The sequence below is a fragment of the Dendrobates tinctorius genome, unplaced genomic scaffold (genome assembly GCF_039654945.1).
Source record: "Dendrobates tinctorius isolate UK_male_01 unplaced genomic scaffold, ASM3965494v1 ptg000011l, whole genome shotgun sequence".
Taxonomy (NCBI): domain Eukaryota; kingdom Metazoa; phylum Chordata; class Amphibia; order Anura; family Dendrobatidae; genus Dendrobates; species Dendrobates tinctorius.
The window spans coordinates 26,158,076-26,178,739 of NW_027361679.1; the positions used below are offsets into that span (position 1 = coordinate 26,158,076).

The 20,664-nt window shown below is 37.8% G+C and overlaps 1 protein-coding gene across 1 annotated transcript; it reads right to left on the reverse strand.

Moving 5' to 3' along the window:
• Positions 1 to 432: 432 nt before the first annotated feature.
• Positions 433 to 14,339, reverse strand: LOC141101301 (albumin-like). Its single transcript, XM_073590311.1, has 15 exons — positions 14,208 to 14,339; positions 13,713 to 13,776; positions 13,028 to 13,160; positions 11,893 to 12,098; positions 10,252 to 10,384; positions 9,805 to 9,905; positions 8,979 to 9,108; positions 7,382 to 7,596; positions 6,660 to 6,792; positions 6,480 to 6,577; positions 5,420 to 5,558; positions 3,378 to 3,601; positions 3,110 to 3,242; positions 998 to 1,052; positions 433 to 563 (listed from the first exon to the last, which is right to left on the reverse strand). The coding sequence occupies exons 1-14, from the start codon at positions 14,284 to 14,286 to the stop codon at positions 1,008 to 1,010; spliced, it is 1,833 nt and encodes a 610-aa protein (XP_073446412.1). The 5' UTR covers positions 14,287 to 14,339; the 3' UTR covers positions 433 to 563; positions 998 to 1,007.
• Between the last annotated feature and the right edge of the window lie 6,325 nt (positions 14,340 to 20,664).

Sequence of the window (20,664 nt, forward strand, 5' to 3'; positions counted from 1 at the left end):
ATTATCACTGCAGGACAGCTGGCCTTGTGCATACTAGTCCAACAAAAACCCCAGCACTGATTAGCAGCTCTCTGTCACTATACAATGTACACAGAAAGCTGTGGTGTGGTAGGGGTTATACACAGCTCAACATCTGAACTCTGCTTGATCTATAGCAAAGAAAACTGTGATTCTATCATATCTTCTGCAACCAGTTAACTAAGTAATACATAACTAGAATCAGGGTCTCTGTCCTTACCTCATGGGACTGTCAGATTCATAGCTAAATCAGATTCCTTTTAATAAACCTGTAGTATATTACAGTTTATTGTTCTCTTTTTACATGAACTTTTTGCTGTTTTCTCTAACCCCGTAGATATCTTCTTCATGTGCCTTAATTGAAGATCACATGTTTTATTTTACTACTCCAACAGAGAAAACAAGCGTCTGAACTTTAATTCACAAAAGCTTTTATTTCATATTGTAAAATAGTTCTGTATATATTTTAGTTTGAGTCTTCTGAAACTTGTACTAATGATCGAATATCAAAAGTTCCTGGTCTTGTTCCCCTGTGAGACTGCAGTCTGTGGAAAGAAAAATTTGAATAATTGGCATAAATGCAATTAAATCAACAATTTTTAAGATATAATTATACAAGGGAGACATGCGGCATTGGGCTGCTTCTGAGTTGCTATATAATCATAGAGTAATATCATCTGTGAACCTTAAAAAGTCCAACGTGAATAAAGCAAAAGTTTGTGTTCTTTTTCCTAACTGAATACAGACGATGAACAGAAGATGAAGAATATAACAATCTGTTCAAGTGGGTCAACAGATTCACATATAAGGATAGAAGTTACTGTATTAATATTCTATATACGCTTATAATAATGTTCCAGTGTTTTGCTATTAATGCCAGCTCGCGATTTTACCATGGCGAAACCATCTTGCTATATTAGGATCTGCATTCTTGTATAGCTATTTGTGTAGAATTTCACGTGGAATGTCACATATTTACCTCCTTTATATTAGTGCGAGAGCAAATTCTTCAAATATAGAAGAAAAGCTGGTCTCTGGAGGGAAAAAAAAACAATGTAAATATCAAGAATAGACATCCCTTCTTGAAACTCATTTTCTTCAGTTTTTTGGTCTCATTTACTAATACAAATGTACAAATGTCCCAAGACTCTGGTTTAATTTGCATAAAAACTGATCTACATTTAGAATTTGCTTTAGGCACTTTTAGTTACAAATAGGTATTCCTTGACATGGGGGGGAGGGGCTTGAATTAAATGCAACAACGTGAACCTCAACTGCACCAAACCTTGTCACAAAATACTGGCGTTAAAAAGCCACTCAATAAATGGTATAAAGTTATACAAAACTGTCTGAAGATATGCGACAATTATTATTTATATGTGGCATCTTTTCCCACTACATGTACATGTAAATACTAGCCAGGAGTAGTAAATTTGTCCAAAAAGTTGTGTAAATGTTAGTATTATGTTTTTACACTGACCATACATCATTTTTTCCTTCATGTGCTGATTTTTGTTAAGCCACTGATCAGACGAGACATATATGGACAGCATGGTGGCTCAGTGGTTAGCACTGTTGTTGGGGTTCTGGGTTCCAATTCCACCAAGGACAACATCTGCAAGGAGTTTGTATGTTCTCTCCGTGTTTGTGTGGGTTTCCTCCAGGTACTCCGGTTTCCTCCCACACTCCAAAAGACATACTGATAAGGAATTTCGATTGTGTACCCAAATGAAGATGTCTGTTAAGCGGTGTGGAATGTGATGGAGCTATATAAGAAAGCCTAATAAAGTATATGACCTGAGACATACTATACAGCAAGACTATAATCTCTGGTCTGTGCTTTTTGTTTTTTGCAAATATAAATCAAGCAGTTTCATCCTTTGAGCCCTCAAGTTTCTCTTCTCTGTTGCTAAAGTGTGAGCGGACACGTCCCACGTGATTCACGTTCTCTCTATTTTTTGCACTCTAATTTCTAGTCTTGTACAGTGTTCCTTTCCGCAGGCAGCATACAGAGTAGACCTCCCTGTCCTCTGGTATTTATTATGATGTCTATCCCGCCACACTTATACAGTATCTTTTCTGTTTTACAGAGGATGAGAATGACATTACAGTTCTCAACATCTCCTCTGACCAGCAGAAAAGTCTCTGCAGATTCTCAGACAGCCTGTAAGCCAAAGCTGTATTGAGGCGAGCTGAATAAAAAAAATTAAGTCAAATATATAGGAGGAAACTGCAGATGACACTTTCGGCCCATATCTAGAAACAGAAACTTGTTAATAGATCTAAATGCAAAACACGTTATAATTTACTGCTTTATTTAAGTCTACAATAGTCTTCAGTGATAACCTCTGGAAGATCTAAAATTGGTGGCTGCATTTATAGTAAAGAGGCGATTACACTGCAAGATAATTGTGAACGAGTGTTCTTAAAAAAGTGATTATCTTGCTGTGTAAACAGGCTGCCGATCACCAAATGCAAAGTTCTCATTCATGGGGTGAAATGATCTTTTTATGCAGAGTAAAAGATCACCATTTTCGGTGTTGCCTAGTCCTTTGTAGCCTATGTACACCAAGCAATCTAGTATATGGTATCTAGCCAAACCACCATTGATCGGTAAAAATTTACTCATCCGTGGTCTTTCCCTGTAAACAGACCTAAAACTCATCTTAACTCACATGAGATCTAAAATAGCTTCAGTTACAGTAATGTAAAGCAACCTATTTAACGGGTCTGTTCACATAGACTGACCGGCAGCACTGAATGACCGCTGATCAGTAAAGCTTTTCCAGTCTTTGGTCGTTTATTAGCCTGTTTACACAGGCAGACTGCGGTAAACGATGTGCTCTGAAACAAGTTTCAGTATTTCTCGTCGGTGGATGATGCATCAATGAGAACAGTGATCTTGTACAAAAGATCACTTCACCCGATTAATGTATTTTCTTCTGGGGAGCAGGAGCCTATTCACACTGAAAAATTGTATCAAATTATTAAAAACACTCATTCACTATAATCTTTCAGTGTAAACGCAGATTAATTCATGCTACATCTACAATAGCTGCATTTACAGTGAACAATAATAAAAGAAACTCACTTCACTGTCGAAGCAGGCTTGGTGATTTTCTTCGGCACAGCATTTCTCTCTTATTTCATTGAATTTTCCAATAATCTGCATCCTTTTCTCTGGTGGGGTATCAGGCTTGTCTTTCAGGACACGAATCAACATTCTGCAATTTATTTAGAAAAGGATAGAACAATAAAGGCAACGAGAAGAAACTAAAAGAATATCTGTACATTACATGTTTAGCATCTCCCAATCAAGAAATGATTACATTGGTTCCAGATGTAATTTACAAACTTACCCAAGCCGCTTTTGCTTCTGCTCCTCTTCTGTCCCCTCACAGACATCAGCACCACCTTTGTAGTGACTTACATCAAACTCTGGTGCTTTGTAAGATGGGTCACGACCAAGTTTTGTAAAGCATGGTCTTCTGTCCGCATAAGAGTCAACGCAACAATGATGAACTTGATCGTTTATGAATGTTTGTGATTCTCTTTCACACATGTCTCCTAGTAACATATCCAGCTGGAAATGCAAAAATAAGTATATTTTAATTGATGGAAAACTGTTATTAGTATAGATTATAACCAAAAATCTAATATATAATATATATTCTAATAATATTCAGTATCAATTGTTATTTAGCAATGCCAATTTGTAATTAGTCTTAGGGTGCCTTCAAACACAGCATTTCTGATCATTTTTGGGCATTTTTTGACATTTTATTAACAGATTTTTCTTTTATCCAAATGTCTCTAATTTATAAGGTAGATTATGTGCACTTTATTCAAAAGGGCCGTAACTCTGTCATAAAATTGCTTGATTGTTACATTTTGCACAAATCAAAGTTACTCAAAAATGTTTGATTTCTGCTATTTTTCTGCCTGTCCCAACAATTTTTTGAAGAGAGGACAGACACTGGGGTCAGGGTCAAGCACGGCCAAGAAACTCATTATAATTTACTCAACAAAAGTGGTGTAAATTACAAAAGAAATGTATGTCAGGCCCTGGCTGGCATAGGCTTCTTAAGATAGAGCAGGGCAGTTGACAGATGCGCCAAAGTCAATAAAAGGAGCAGTGTCAGACTGGGGTGCCAAGGGTCCACCAGTAACAATGACTTTGGGGGTCCACTTTTCACCTGCATACAAATATTACACTACCCTCCTTCACAAATGTACCTATATGTCTACGTAATAATAAACTAGGTAGTTTGGTTAATGAATTATGAGATGCTGCTTTTTTCTGTACAAAGTAAATCATGTGAATTATGACAATTACTACCCATATAGAAGGGTTGGAGACCCCTGTCTCCATAGGAGCCCACGGGAGAATTCCCCTGTTCCCCTATGGCCAGTCCAAGCCTGAAAAGGAGCACACCTGGTATGAATGCGACACATTTTACTCCAATGTTTCCGTCACTGATACTGGCACAAAAAATATCAGTCTTAAAGAATTGGGGCCAAAGTGTTTTGGGGAGTTTTTGGGTTGTGCGTGAGACAAGAATTTATATAATTGGCTCTAGACAGGACTCTTATGGTCCCTTTAGAAGTGCCATCCACAGTTATTAAACGATTGCCAATCGGCTCTCAACACAGGCCAACAAACATTCTTTATGCCCAGTATGATCATTAAAGCTGTCATTCTGTCCCCATAAAGTTACTTGTTATTGGCAGGGTCAACGTGATGCCAATACATATTTTTAAGCCTGTTTAAAAATCATTGCACACCCTTAACAAACATTTTTCTAGTTAATGGAGAGTTTGGTGGAATGTTTGGATGGTCCTATACTAAGGAACGAGTGCTGTTATGAACGCTCATTCCCTGATTATTGTTTTGTCTAAGTGGGCCATTTCTCCTATGTAGCCAGCAGAGTTCTGTATACAAAGACTGTACATAGCGGTATGGCGTCTGTAAGTTGTTGTTGGACACAGTCGGTATAGACTGATTAACTGCTAGGAGCATAATTTTGGAGTCTGAATGAACCTGACATTTTTTGTCTGTAAGATTTGTATGTTGGTAGATACCTATGGAGCTCTTTGGCAGCCAATATACAGATTCAAGTTTCAAATAAAGATTTATTTCTTTATTTGAATATCAATTTTCTGGATCATTATTATTCTGCACTGAATATAACTGCCCAGTGTGTACGAATGTTGAGGAGACATCCTGGATTATATACAAGATTGTGGACATTTTCTGCAATGATTTTCAAGGAGCCTTCACAGTGTCTACACAGCTTTTTTTGGATTATTATTTTCTGATGTGGCCTGATCCATGAAATTAAAAGAATCAGTGCCTAATTTCACATATGACTTTAGGACCGCACACATGAAAGCAACATACCTTGTCATCCGCACAAGACAGTCTTTGGTTCTCTGGAAGTGCACAACACTTGCCAGCAAATTTTGTCATTTTACCAGTGATTTTAAGAAGAGTTTCATCTGACACCTGAGGCATTTTTGGTACGTAGCGTCCTAGCAATCTGACAAGCAAAAAAGATATCTCCTACATTAGAAAACTTTCCTATCAAATTATTTAAAAAAAGGATACATATTTTTAGACAGTCTTTGTCAATCATACAGCAATCACAATTTTACCACTTCAACAACATCTGCCATTGAATATATTTGATCAAATCAATTAACTCAGTTTAATGCTCCATGCAGTAGGCTCTTGGGCTTTAATTACCATAATTAAACATTCATAATTATTAATATATTATTATTATTAATATACTAGCTGAAGAGCCCGGTGCTGCCCGGGAATAGTAACTAACTGTGGTTAGTTATAGCAAATTATAATTATCCTCCATCCCATAGTCCCGTGCCCATATACCCATCATACATATCCTCCATCCCATAGGCCCGTGCCCATATACCCATCATACATATCCTCCATCCCATAGGCCCGTGCCCATATACCCATCACACATCCTCCATCCCATAGTCCAGTGCCCATATACCCATCACACATCCTCCATCCCATAGTCCAGTGCCCATATACCCGTCATACATATTCTCCATCCCATAGTCCAGTGCCCATATACCCGTCATACATATTCTCCATCCCATAGGCCCGTGCCCATATACCCATCATACATATTCGCCATCCCATAGTCGAGTGCCCATATACCCATCACACATCCGTCATCTCATAGTCCCATGCCCATATACCCATCATACATATCCTCCATCCCATAGTCCCGTGCCCATATACCCATCATACATATCCTCCATCCCATAGTCCCGTGCCCATATACCTGTCATACATTTCTAAATATCAACCAAGTCAAAATAATACCTATAATCACTATTGATTCCATTAACAGAACAACTTTTTGTATCTTTTGTATCCGACCCCAACAATAGTTAAGTTATTCACAGAATTACTGAGGGAAACTTACTCAGCATTATAAGCATGAGGTCCATGATGTTCATAAGCATCACAATTTTGCTTTGCTAGAGCTTGGATTTCTTTGATTCTGGCTTCAAACAGTTGAGGCTGCAAAGAAACCAAAAGCAGATTATTTCTACAACCTGTTTTTTACTTTGGCAGGCATTTGCCTAGGTAAAAGACGTCTTACCGCAGCCTTGTAGCAATCCGCAGGATGTTCCTCTGCACAGCACTTTGTGAGCAGGGCCTCATAGCCTTTAGCAACTCTCATACAGGATAGGTCGGATAATTCTGGATGCCTTCTTGCAAATTCAAAAAGGAACCTACAAAAGAGCATATTAAAACAATATTAGAGGCTGTAAACTACATTATCATGAGAATTATGGACATACAGTATATGTCACCGTAAAATTTCCTTCCATCAAATTTAAATTAAAAATTATTGGAATGTATTTATAAATATGACAACTGAATGAAAAAAATATATATATATATGGTATATATAGTAAGGGAAAAAATATATACATATGTACAGGTGTTTCTCACAAAATTAGAATATCAACAAAAAGTTAATTTATTTCATTCCTTCAATACAAAAAGTGAAATTCATATATTACAGAGTAATCTATTCCAAGTGTTTATTTCTGTTAATGTTGATGATTGTGGCTTACAGCCAATGGAAACCAAAAAGTCATTATCTAAGCAAATTAGAATAGTTAATAAAAAACACCTTCAGTCAACGTATTTATAAATATATATATGTTCTTTTTGCAATAAGTTTTGATTATATGTGCATATATATGCTGTATGGGTTTCCATCATTACTCAATCTGAATTTGCTTAACCAAAATAGAGATTGCTATTAGTATAGAATTGTATAAATATGCTAAATCTGAATCTAAGTATATTTACTTGGCTAAGTAGAGATCTTTTTCTTCTGCATAATGTTTGCACACATCCTCGGCCTCTACAAACTCTTTCATTTCTTTAGGCAGATCGGCTGGGATGTCGTCATTGGGTAAGGTAATCATGCAGGGTGTGCGCTCAAGTAGACTCTTTTCACAACAAGCTTTCAAGTTGGGTGATATCTTCTCATGATTATCACAGACATGCTGAATGTATTCCATCTGCCAGATAGAGACATAAAGGATTAGTCCTATGGCTGCTCTGTAACCACTTACAGTGAAATCAGGTCTACAAGAAGAAATGTTCTGAAATGCTGTGCCCAGGATCTGCTCAAAGTTTACTAGTTTTATAAGTGATTTATACACAGATCCTTAATATCACAACTGCCCATAAATCAAAGGCTGCACTTACTTCACATGACAATTTTACCACTTATTTTTTGCATAACTAGACCTCATCAGTTAAGGAAACAAAAAAAATTTGAATTGACACAAAAAAGATTCAATTAAAATAAATAAATTTATCTATATTTCATTAAAACAGCTTTTTGTTTTTTTATATTCGCATAAAAGGTACTGAAGAAACAGAAGCTTCAGGAGTTCTCAGATGACTATTTGAGTGACATAATTAAATTAATATACATCCATCTTATGGTACAATCACAAAAGGAAAATATACACTAATAGCAATTATAAATCTCAAAGTTCAAATGTGCTACAGTGGCTTATTTGCAAAATCTCAAATGAGAAAAAAAAGTGCTTAGTGTTTTATTATCTCATATAAAAAAGATCCCAAAGAAAAATACCTTTAAATTATATGCCAATACCTTGCTATTCACAATTTTGCCACAAGATGTACCACAAATAGGTTGTAATGCTAATCAATTAGAAATGAAAATCACCAGCGAGCAGCTCAGAAAGGCGCTATAACCTCACAATAAATGTGTCGAAAGACCTGTCCTATCCCTATTGGATTGGCCATGCTGTTAATCCATCTGATTATACTGTTGCTGCCATTACCGCGAGTAGGACACCCCCCCGGAGAGGCTGGGCAAAATGCGCACGTCGGGGTAAGGAAGTTGTGAGTCTCATGACAGCGGCACCTCATGGATTAACCGATGGATTAACAGCAAGCAACATAATTATTGTCTAGATCAGAGGTTGGTGATGTGAGAAGAAAATCAGTAAGTCATGGATGTCTTTGTGTTCCATTTTTTCTACTGTATATGCTGATCATATCTGGTCTGGTGGTATTTTTATACTGCAATATTATAATTGTGGTGTGATTATTATTAAGTCTTATATCACGGTATTATTGGAAATATTGGTCTTGTAGTAAATCTTGATTTTTTTTCCAGGCAGGTTAATATTAGTATTAAAGACCCCAATCTGGGGAAGGTCAGGGAGGCGGCATTGGTCTGTGTGCTTTCAAATGCTAGGGCTGAATTTTAGTCCCAGCATACAGGTCTGTAATATGGACATGTTGGAAATCAAGGTGTCGTCTTATATTGACTGTCTAAGCCCTTATATACTATCCCACAAAACCTAGCCATAAATTCAAAGTTTTTATCTTTGCTGTAGCATTTGTATATTTCTTGTCTTACCTTCTCAGTCATACATTCGACCACATCATCCTTACAGCAGTCCTTACTCACATGCACCGATTCAAGAGTGAGCTTATGTACAACATCAAAAGAAGAGGCAGGGAATTTCTTACCATATTTAACAAGTTTTCTGAAGTAGAGAAATGCAAATTAGGAAATATTAACAGGTTAAAGGTGCTTTCTCAAGATCGCAGATTTTCACCTATCTTCACAATGCATGATAAATGTTTGGTTGCTGAAGGACCACTAGGACCACCAAACATGAGAATGGGAGTTTCATGTACCCCATTTGAATGAATAGGATATTGTGAAAACACCATGTGATTCTATTTAAGGACTATTTGAAAACATTTGAATGAAGCAGCGGACGCATATGTGCACTGATACTCGGAACATGGGAACCATGTTCGCCTGGTTGAGTCCCAGTGATATGACCCTCGTGTTAAGACACTAATCATCTAATCTGTTTATAGGTAAGAAGTTTGTGATCTTTAAAAAGTTCCATGTACTATTAAGTTATGCAAAGTTTCTTGTAGATACAGTTCACATTTATGCCACACCTGTAGTATTTTCTGGTTCTTCTGGGTACACTATATCACTTTAGAACAAATTATGAAACAGCATATGATAAGCAGAAACATTGCAGAATTTAGGAAGTGGCTAACTGGGAAATTGCCTCTTTTTCCTAAGGCCTACTTGATCCCTTCCAGGTACTCAACACCTAGGTGCCCTACTAGCCCCCTACAAGCTAATCCCTTGAATTATGAATAAATAACAATCCATCAATAAAGTCAATCAATAATCCAGTAGATAGGCTGTGACTTACTTGGCATAGTAGACTCTCTCCGGTGGGAATGATTTAAGAATATGGCAAGTATGTTTCTGATGATATTCTAAATAAAGTGTGGTTTTTTGAATGTCAACGAACTAGAAAATTACAAAACAAAATAATGAGAAAAAAATAGGAAGCATATTACAAAGTCTTGTGAAATTTAAATGGGTTATGGCATTTTGTGTTCTCTCAAGTTACTTGATCGTTGATAGTCTATTTCCTGAATTGCAGGGAAGTGCTCCTGGACTAGTTTACTTAGAGCTTTCTACGGTCCACATTCCCTTTCCTCAGAGATTTCCAGGTAAACAATCCAAAGAGCATGGAAAGAACAACACTAATGTATACAGACCACACAGGGTATACAGGGTTAAGGTCCTTTCTGTAGTATTGGTTGTGATTATAAATTAATACAATTTTACAGTAAACCATGGCATACCATACCCTGGCATCGAAACATTTCTCCTTCTCTTCTTCTGCACAGCAGTCATGCATAATGATGCTATATTGTTTACCAAGTCCCAGAACGGCCGGGGGGTAGAGAGATGGGTGTCTTTTAGCAATAGTATCAATGTAGCTGAAAGTAAGCAAACCATATGGTTAGAATAGCCATTTACATCCTAGATAAAGCTCCATTCTCATCTCCTGAAAATGATGCAACTTTCTCTATTAGTTATTAATCAGTTTCAGTGGTCCCCAACCTTTTTTGCACCAGGGACCGGCTTCCAGCAAGACCATTCTTCCATGGCCTGGGGGGGAGGTGGGGCGGGGGGGCTTTTTTATATATATATATATATATATATATATACACAAACACACACACAAATACACACACACAGACACACAAACACACACAGACACACAAACACAAATACACACACGTAGACACACAAACACAAATACACACACATAGACACACAAACACACATACACCCACATAGATACACACACATACATACACACACATAGATACACACACATACACACACACACATAGATACACACACATACACACACAGAAACACAGATAAACACACATGCACACATACATACACACATACATGCACAGACACAGATAAACACACATACACGCACATACACAGATACACACATACACAGATGCAAACATACACACACATACATACACACATACACATACAGTATACACACAGATACACACATATATACATGCAAAGATAAACACACATACACAGATGCAAACATACACACATGCATACACACAGATACACACACATATAGATACACACACACACACACACATATACATATATACAAAAAAACCCTCTCTTCCCCTCTTCATTCCCTGCTGCTTCAGTCGGGCCACGGCTGCAGCGTTACTATGGTCACGGGTGGGAAAGCAGAGGGCTTACTCCCTGCCCACAGACAGCACTGACAAATAACAATGTCAGCATGTTCCCGCCTGCAGCCACACATGTGATGAGCGCTGCGTGCCTCTACGTGCGACTCGCCCCGGTGATAATGAACAACCAGGGCAGGCATCTGCAGTGTGCTTTGAGCCACCGCAGAGCACACTGTCAGTGTTTACTGCTGGTCTGCGGCAGCTCCGCAGACCGGCAAAAGAACCCCAACGGACCGTTGGTTGGGGACCCCTGGTCTACATGATGGAGACAGGGTTTGGGGTATTGTTTCGGTTCATTGATAGGAAGCAGAGGTCTTAAAACTGCGAGGAACTGAAATACAAAGTATAGTGTACAGTTTCATAACTTTTTATAGCTAATTTATTTTCTGGCTAGATATAATTTCTCATGCAGATGTGCAAGAGGTAGCAATAGAGGGTGCACATGCTTTAGTTGTACCCAGTCTTTCTGCAATATATGAAGCCACCGATATAGAGGTTTCAGCAAGCTTTTTGCAGATTTTGCAATACTACTCCTAAGCTTCAAATTACACTTCTGGGTACAGATATGCCATTATGAAACATGTTATGATAGTTTTATATGGTGATATGATCAACTGCACCAATAGGTATAATACTCATAAACATTACATACAAATGACATAAGGAAGAAGAAAATACATAAAAAAATGAATGCAAACACCTACTAGTGGTACGCTTCATGAGGGTTTTCGGTCTGTAGTTTACAGGCAGCACCAGCATCTGGTTTCTTAAATGGCTCGATGTTAGTATCTCTATGATCATGGAAACACTTCTCTCTTTCTGGGTCTTGCTTTGCACAACAATCAGCTTTCCACGGATAAGATTTGTTTTCATCTGATGCTGTACAAACTTTATCATAGAAAACTGTATTCTGCAAAAGCATGAAAGAAAATTAATCAGATGTGTCATTTGAAGAAGACAATGTGAAAAAAAACCCTGAGGCATGCTTGAAGGGGTTGTTCTACTAATAAAGTACATTTTAGTCAATGGATCTTAGAATAATAAGTTCCACAATTAGATGTGTTAAAAAATGTTTCTGTGTTGAGATAATTTTATAAATGTGCCCGCGATGTAATGTATAATGGCCGTGTCTGACCGTACAGGAACATGGTCTGTACTTACCACATCTTTTGGCCATGGGAGGAAGCAGATTCTAGAAACAGGACAACATGGGATCACAGAGGTTTCTTTTTTGTCAGATAAAACATTACCCTGCCTGTTTAATCACAGGAGTGAGTATTTCTGCCATGTCTCCAACACTCTGAGATCACATAAATCAAGTCCATGACATGTGAGCTCATCATAATCTGCAGCTCCTGCCTCACTGACTTGATTTATGATGAGCTCAGGGGACTGGAGATGTGGCTGAAACACTCGCTCCTGTGATAAAACAGGCAAAGTAATGTTTTACCTCACAGCAAGCAGCAGGTGCAAGCCATTCCTATATCATTTGTATAATCACTTATTCTTCACTCCCTGGTCAGGAGATATATTATGTTAAGACCATGTCCCTGCATGGTCAGAAGCATCCATTACACATTATATAGCAAAGGCACCTTTATAAGATCACAGAAAAAAAAATTAGCAGATCCAATTTTAATTTTTTTTAAACTTTTTAACATAAGACTGATTTGTTAATATGTAGAGATTCAGCCGGCTTGTGACATGGAAGGTTATTCCAATCTAGATTAAAATAATGACGATTAGTTTGGATCCACATACTATCTGATTATAACTTGCAATGTGGGGGTTTCAGCGTAAAAGCTATGTTATGTTGTTATCGCTAGCAAACATTCATACCATTGGTTTCTTGCAATCTGCTTCATCTTCGTTGTCTACACAGTGTTCAGTAACGGCGGAGAGTTCTTGAACCAGTTTCCAGTGTTGTTCAAGTGTACATTTCTGGAAGTTCTGAGAGGTCATAACAAGCAGTCTACAAAATAATAGCATGAGGTTAATGACTCTCAATATGGCAGCACATTAAATGCATCAGCTTTGAATACTTTTTAAATCTTATGATTGTTGCTACTATTGCAAATATATTTGCAGTATGAAACCCAGAATGGTGTACATTTATATGACAATTAAAGAGCTTATATTATTGTTATCCAGGCTACTGGGACAGAAATACCATGTTTGCTCTATGGCATACTAAAAAGAAACTTAATAGCATTTCCTGGTTTTTAGTAGATTGCAAATGAGTCAATTATCATAATTGCTGGAGGATTGTGAATTGTGATTCACCAGATGAATGACAAAACAATGAATTTGTTATGGAGGCAAGGGAAAGGTAGTCTATGACAAGCCCCTTAGTAGAGACTTATTAAATGATGAGAGGTATAAAGGCCATATAATTTAATGTCTAATTTTGCTGCCCACATTTACCCTGCTTGAATGATTATTTTAGGTTCCCATAATACAGTGGATAAATTATGCAAAGCTAAAAAGATAGAAAACTATGTAAAAACAGATAAAAAATACTTACATGTGTTTAAAGTTGTCTTGGCCGAGAGTAACATACATGCTACCAATGTTCCTGGGATGATGATCTAGAAAAAAATGGAAAAACAGGGAAGAATATAAATACAAATTTCATGCAAATTATAATTCTGATTAGTGGAAAAGAAGAAATTCGGCACATCCAAGCGGAGATAACTTAAAATAACTTTGTCTTTATTAGAATTTCATAAAATCATGAACCAGTACTGGCGACATGTTAAGAACTGACGCGTTTCTGGCAACAGTCACATTACTGTGAAGATAAATTTGAAATCAACCCTTCAGATAATAACAAAATTTAATGCATAGTATTGACTACAAAATATGTAAAATTGTACATATGGTCTTTTCAGGATGCAATGTAACAGTGCAGCTCATACCATTTTCTGCGTGCTGAACAAAGAAAAGATGAGTGAAGTTTTGCTTGTCTGCATAGATAATAATCACATATTGGTTAGTACTTACTACAATCCTCTCTTACCTGTATCCCTCTTTTGCAAATGTCTTGACTCAGTTGCTATCGTGCAGAGGAGCACACAAATCAGAGTGACCCACTTCATGGCTGCAGATCTTTGGGGAGGACCTCTCAGAAGCCTGGAGAATATGTGAAAATCTTGTGAATATATATAGTCTCTGGCTCCATTTACAAATGATTAACCAGACTAGTTCTATAAATTATTAATATTTACCTTGTTATTGAAATAGGGGGAAGGAAGGCAAAAACACACTATTTGTAAATTAGGTTGATACTGGCACCCATCTCTTTAAAAGTCCTTGTATGTCACAAATGAACTGCATCAGTCTTAGGTTATTACTCAATGAAACTACAAACCAAAGGTTAAGTAAAGTGATCCTTGATTATGACAGCTCCTCGGTCTCTGTTCATTGTCTACTCAAAATGTGTACAAAGGTTAAATAATAAAAAAGACATAATACTTCTATGTTATTCCTCTATATTTTACTCATATATACAGTGGTTTCAGAAAGTATTGACCTCCTTAACAATTTTTTGTCTTTCTACCTTACAACCTTAAATTTCACTGGTTATTTTGAGGGTTTGCATCAGTTCATGTAAGTAATGTGCCTACAATTGTGAGCATTTGGGTTTTTTATTGTGAAGCACGCAACAAATAGGACAAAATAACTGAAAACTCCAGTGTGCATAACTATTCACTCCCCCTAAAGTCAATACTCTGTAGAGCTTCCAATAAAGTAAATTACATCTCTATGATCTTTACCCATCTGGCTACTGATATTTTTCCCCATTCCTCAAGGCAAAATTGCTCCTTCAAGTTAGGTGTTTTCCTCTGGTGAACAGCATTAATCTAGTCTAACAACAGATTCTCAATTGGATTAAGGTGTGGGCTTTGACTGGGTCACTCCAAAACATTTATACTTTTCCCCTTAAACCACGTAAGTGATGCTTTAGCAGTATGCTTTGCTTCATTGTCTTCTTGGAAGGTGAATTTCAATCTCAGTCTGAAATCACTGACAGATTGAAACAGGTTTTGCTCATACCATTTTCCCTGCCCCTACTGTCGTAAAACATCCCCAAAGCATGTTGCTGCATCACCATGTTTCTCTGTGGGTATAGTGTTCTTAAGGTGACCACCTGTGTTGATTTGGTGCCAGGAATAGCGTTTATCTTGGTGGCCAAAAAGTTTTGGTCTCAGCACCTTCCTCTATACATTTGGCGAGTCTCTCACATGTCTTTTGGCAAACTCAAAATGAGCCTTACAATTTTTGTTTGTAAGTAAAGTCTTTTCTTCTGCCCACTCTTCCATAAAGGCCACCTCTATGGAGTGTACGGCTTTCTGTGATCATATGGACAGATACTCCAGTCTCTGTTTTTAAACTCTACAGCTCCTTCAGGGTTAACCTCCTTGCCTAGGCTTCGACTGTTGGTGGGTGGCCCTCTCTTGGTAGGTTTGTTGTGGCACCATGTTATTTCCATTTGATGATAATAGATTTGATGGTGCTCAGGGGATCATCAGAGATTGGGATTTATTTTATAAGCCAACCCTGAGTTGTACTTCTGAACAACTTTGACCCTGACTTGTTTGGCGTTCTCATTGGGTCTTCACGGTGTTTGGTTGTGGTGCCTCTTGCTTAATGGTGTTCCAGCCTCTGTGGCCTTTCAGAAAAGGTGTGTATATACTGAAAGACCAAGAGAAACTTAGATTGCACACAGATGGGGACTTCCCTTCACTAAGTATGTGACTTATGAAGATAATTGCTTGCACCAGAAATTTTTAGGGCATATGCACATGCCAATTTATATTTATTTTATCCCATAAATTTACTTTATGCCTATATTTTTCTCTCTTCACTTCACCAATTTCGACTATTTAGTGATGATGCATCACACACAAATCAGATTTTTAAAAAATGTAAGCACATATTGTAATGTAAAAAAAAGCTAAAATATACAAAATTTACTTTATACACCTATTCACACACAAAAAAAGAGATAAACCACGTTAAAACTCTTCAAAAACAATAATTGATACTGTTACAATAAGGCTAGGTTCACATTCATACTGTGAAAGCACCTTTGAAAAAGCTGATGCCAAACGCGTGTTAGGGGTGGTCTGCAATGTATATTATCCAGTAGTAAATTTGTTTAAGACTTTCTTCCTTCATATGTATAACTATAGCTTCTCTGTTGTTTATAACATTCCCAAGCACTTCACTTTCGGAAATATGTTAAATTGTTGGTTATGGTAGGTAAAAAAAAAATTTTCAGTGTCACCCTGAAATTGACATTTTCAGAGTGCTACAGTACATTTTTTTCCACTTTAAATTTTTATTATTTTGGCATTTTACTAATTTGTCATAACATTGATGTGAACAACAACCTTTTTTTTTAATTTCAACATTTTTTTTATTTTACATATTCAATACATATTATGTAGTATAAACTATTACAACTATTTTTTTAACTATTTTTTATCAAAAATGAAAAGTTATGCACCTTACACAAACATATAAAACATTTACACCCCATTAACAACGTAGTGCAACCCTTTACCCCTCCCTCCAGTGTAATCTATAAGTAGTTCACGGACAAAAGAGTAAAATTGGTTTATAGTTAAACAACTATCTATTGTAGTGCTTTTTGGTAAACAAAGTTACTGGTTTTACCTTCACGTGCATATATGAAAAGATTTTTGGGGTTACCCACTCTAGAGCAAGCAACGTACAACTGTCCATGTGAAAAACACGTGGTCTCCAAATTAATGCTGGCTTTTTTAAGTGATTGACATGCGTGTGTGGTCCTTGCATGCGTGTGTGTGGGTGGTGTGCATGTGGTATTTATGGCGTGGTGTTGTGGTATTTGTAGGGTGGTGTTTGTGTTTTGGGTGTCTAGAGTGGTCTGGTGTTTGTGTGGTGTGTTGTGGCATTTGTGTGGTGTTGTGCTTGTGGGTTGGTGTATGTGTGCTGTCTGTGTGATGTTTGTATGGTGTTTGTGAAATGTTTGTGAGTTGTGTGTGGTGGTGTGGCCCATTTAGCAGTGACTCTTTGGCGCCGTCGCTATAATCCGTCCCTGTCAGTCACAACTGTTTTCCCCTCAGCACTTTTACTTTCACCTTCACATTTCCCCATTATATGTATAGGGCCTAACTTCGGAGGCCCCAATCTCATGACGGGGGGGACGCTAAAGAGATTTAACGTGCACAGTACTCTGCTCCTGTGGGTGGAGAGGGGCGTACCAAATTTCACCCAAATCAGGCAAGAACTGTGGATTTGTATAGAGTGGGCTTAAATAGATTTTGTGTTTTATATATATAGATATGTTATTTTGACTGCACATGCAAACTATATCATAGTAAACAGAGCTATGGGTATTGCTTTTTTAGGAATTATTCTCTTAGTATTTGTACATTTTGAGGTGGTCCCCCTAAACATTATATAAATTATTTGACTAGCCTGCCTATTTAGATGTTAGGGAATTTCGCTTTAGTATTTATATTTCTTTAGGAATGGTCCTTCTAGCAATTGTGTTTATATTCTTTGTGATTTCATTTATTTTATGATTTTTTTAATACTTTGGACACATGCTAAACTTAATTAAAAATATGCATGTTACAAATTAAAATTCCAATTTATGCATTTCATGTAAATATACCCTTAGTCATGATGGCATGTGCATAGAAGTCAGCTTTTTTATATGGCCTGAATTGTAATTGTGACTTATTAATACCATGATTAGATCACCCGTTGCTCCACTTGTTTCTGACACCATAGAAGACATCTAAAACTTGAACATACAAACACTACATATAATAAGGTACCCAGTGCAAAGTAATTATAGTGAGTAGGCTAAGCATGTTACAAACAATCACTTTTCCACTGCAAAAAAAAAAATTACCTAGGAAAAAAATTACTTGAATTTTTTTTTTCTTTTATTGATTTACACATTGACATATTAGTGTAGAAAAATGTTTTTCCTATGATTTAAACCATTTTTCATCATTTCTTCCCTATCTCCTCCTCTATTGCTAGACTGTATTTGCTCAATGGCATACAGCTTTGTTGATGCGGTATTTCCCTGGTGGTAATCAATAAAGTGTTTTGAAGCTTGTGAAATCCTTTTATTTGTACTACTGTAATTATTCCTGTCATAGACATGTTCTCTGAACCGCATCATTTGCCGCTTGGTGCAGCCTACATACTTTACAACTAGGGATGGGCGAATCCTGAAATATTCGGAATCGCTAGGCTGTAACGAGTCCGACTTGGAAACTCGCTATTCGTTGCAAGTCTAGCGAGTCCAATGTTAATGAATGGGGATGCGAGTTTTGCAGCGATTCCTGTGCTGGGGAGGAGGAGAATGGGGATGCAGATTTTTTTTTTTGCAGAGTTTCTTAGCGATTTTGTGTCAGCAGCTGGACACAAAATCGCTAAGAAACTAGGATTGCTTGTATTAAACTGTTAAAAAACTAGCTAGGCGTTCTCTCTCTCTGTTTTGCAGCGATTCCTGTGCTGGGGAGGAGGAGAATGGGGATGCGAGGAGAGAGAGAGAGAGAACGAACTCCTAGCTAGTTTTTTCACAGTTTAATACAAGCAATCCTAGTTTCTTAGCGATTTTGTGTCCAGCTAGGACACACAAAACTAGCTAGGAGTTCTCTCTCTCTCTCCCCTCCAGCACAGGAATCGCTGCAAAACTCGCATCCCCATTCTCCTCCTCCCCAGCACAGGAATCCCCCAGCACAGGAATCGCTGCAAAACAGAGAGAGAGAACTCCTAGCTAGTTTTTTCACAGTTTAATACAAGCAATCCTAGTTTCTTAGCGATTTTGTGTCCAGCTGCTGACACAAAATCGCTAAGAAACTCTGCAAAAACTAGGATTGCCATTCATTTGCATTGGACTCGTTACTGTGCGAGTAATCGCTTGGAAACTCGCAGAGTACCGACTCCTGCGAGTCCCCTACTACTCGCAGAGTAACGAGTCCTAACGAGTAGATTCGCCCATCCCTATTTACAACGCATTTAGTTCTTTGAATTATATAGACTACATAATTTGTAGTTCATAAAGGTTTGTATTTGATGTACTGTTATTATTGGATGAATCTTTCAATGTATGTGCACACGTTGCAAGTAGTGTTGATTCACGGTATCGGAATTCCTACACTGAGTTCCGATACTTTTAGGATATCGAATACCGGAATCGGAAGTTCCCATAATGCTATGAGCCAGTTTGATTTGATTCACCAATGACAATCCTCTGAAGTGTGGGCACATCCTGTTAGGCATGTTAACTAATGGCATGGCGGTGATTGGCTGCTGAAATGATGTCATGATGCACTATAAAAGCCGCTGCCGCCGCCATTTAGGGTTCACTCTGCTGTGAATTCAGTTAGGGACAGGCTGCTGTTCAAGAATGTGAGGGACAGTTAGAGAGCGATTTTCCAAATAACATTATGCTTTACCCAGGCTACATTCTCAATAAGTGTAGCTTTCTTTTGCCTTGCAACAGCGCTAGTCACAGCTGTCTGCAAGGTCTGTGTGAGTGCAGCTCATGCTGTGTAGTGTGTCCTGCAGGCACGTCTGGTTGTAGGCCGCTCAGCGTGTCACTGCCTCATATGTATTTTTCTTATCTTGCTGCAAATTTTTCATTCTCCTATTAGTGTGCATCTATCCGTATCCATATACGTTGGTTGCAAGCACTATAGGAGTAGAGAGCGGAGCCTTTCTGCAGCCTTTCAGTGCTAGTGCCCACTTCTCTGCACTGTTCACGGCTGTCTGAGAGGTCTCTGTGTGAGTGCAGCTCACGCTGTAGTGTGTCCTGCAGCACGTCTGCTTGTAGGCTGCTCAGCATGCGTCACTGCCTCATACATATTTTTCTTTTATTGCAGCTAATTTTTCATTAATTCTCCTATTAGTGTGCATCCATCCGTATCCATATACATTGGTTGGTTGCAAACACTATATAGGAGTAGATAGAGGAGCCTTTTTGCTGGCATGTGCCCTGCAGGCGCAGCCAGATTAGTATTACCCTATTTTTTTAAGCCTCATCTTTTGCATTGTAGGTTACCTTCCTGCATTGTAATTGCTCCAAAAAGTTTGTGATACTATCACTTTCAATTCTTTTGTCACATCCTTTTTGTTTTTTTGAAAAAAAATAAATAAATAAAGTTCACCAAACACTCCACTTGACAGTTGTGTAGGCCACATTAGCTCCTATTAAAGTGTAGTCCACACACTTTATAAAATTAGTGTTTCTTATACCTGTTAGCAACTGTTCAGGAATAAGCACACTAAGCCCCCCCTTTCTACTATTCTGCCTATCTTTATCAGACTACCAAGATGAAGAAGGCAGGGAGTAAGGCACGTGGTTGTGGGCGTGGAGTTGCAGCAGGGAGAGGATGTGGGGATTCAGCAGGGAGAGGACGTGGGGATTCTGTGCCTGCTGCGGGCACCAGTGAGTCAGCATC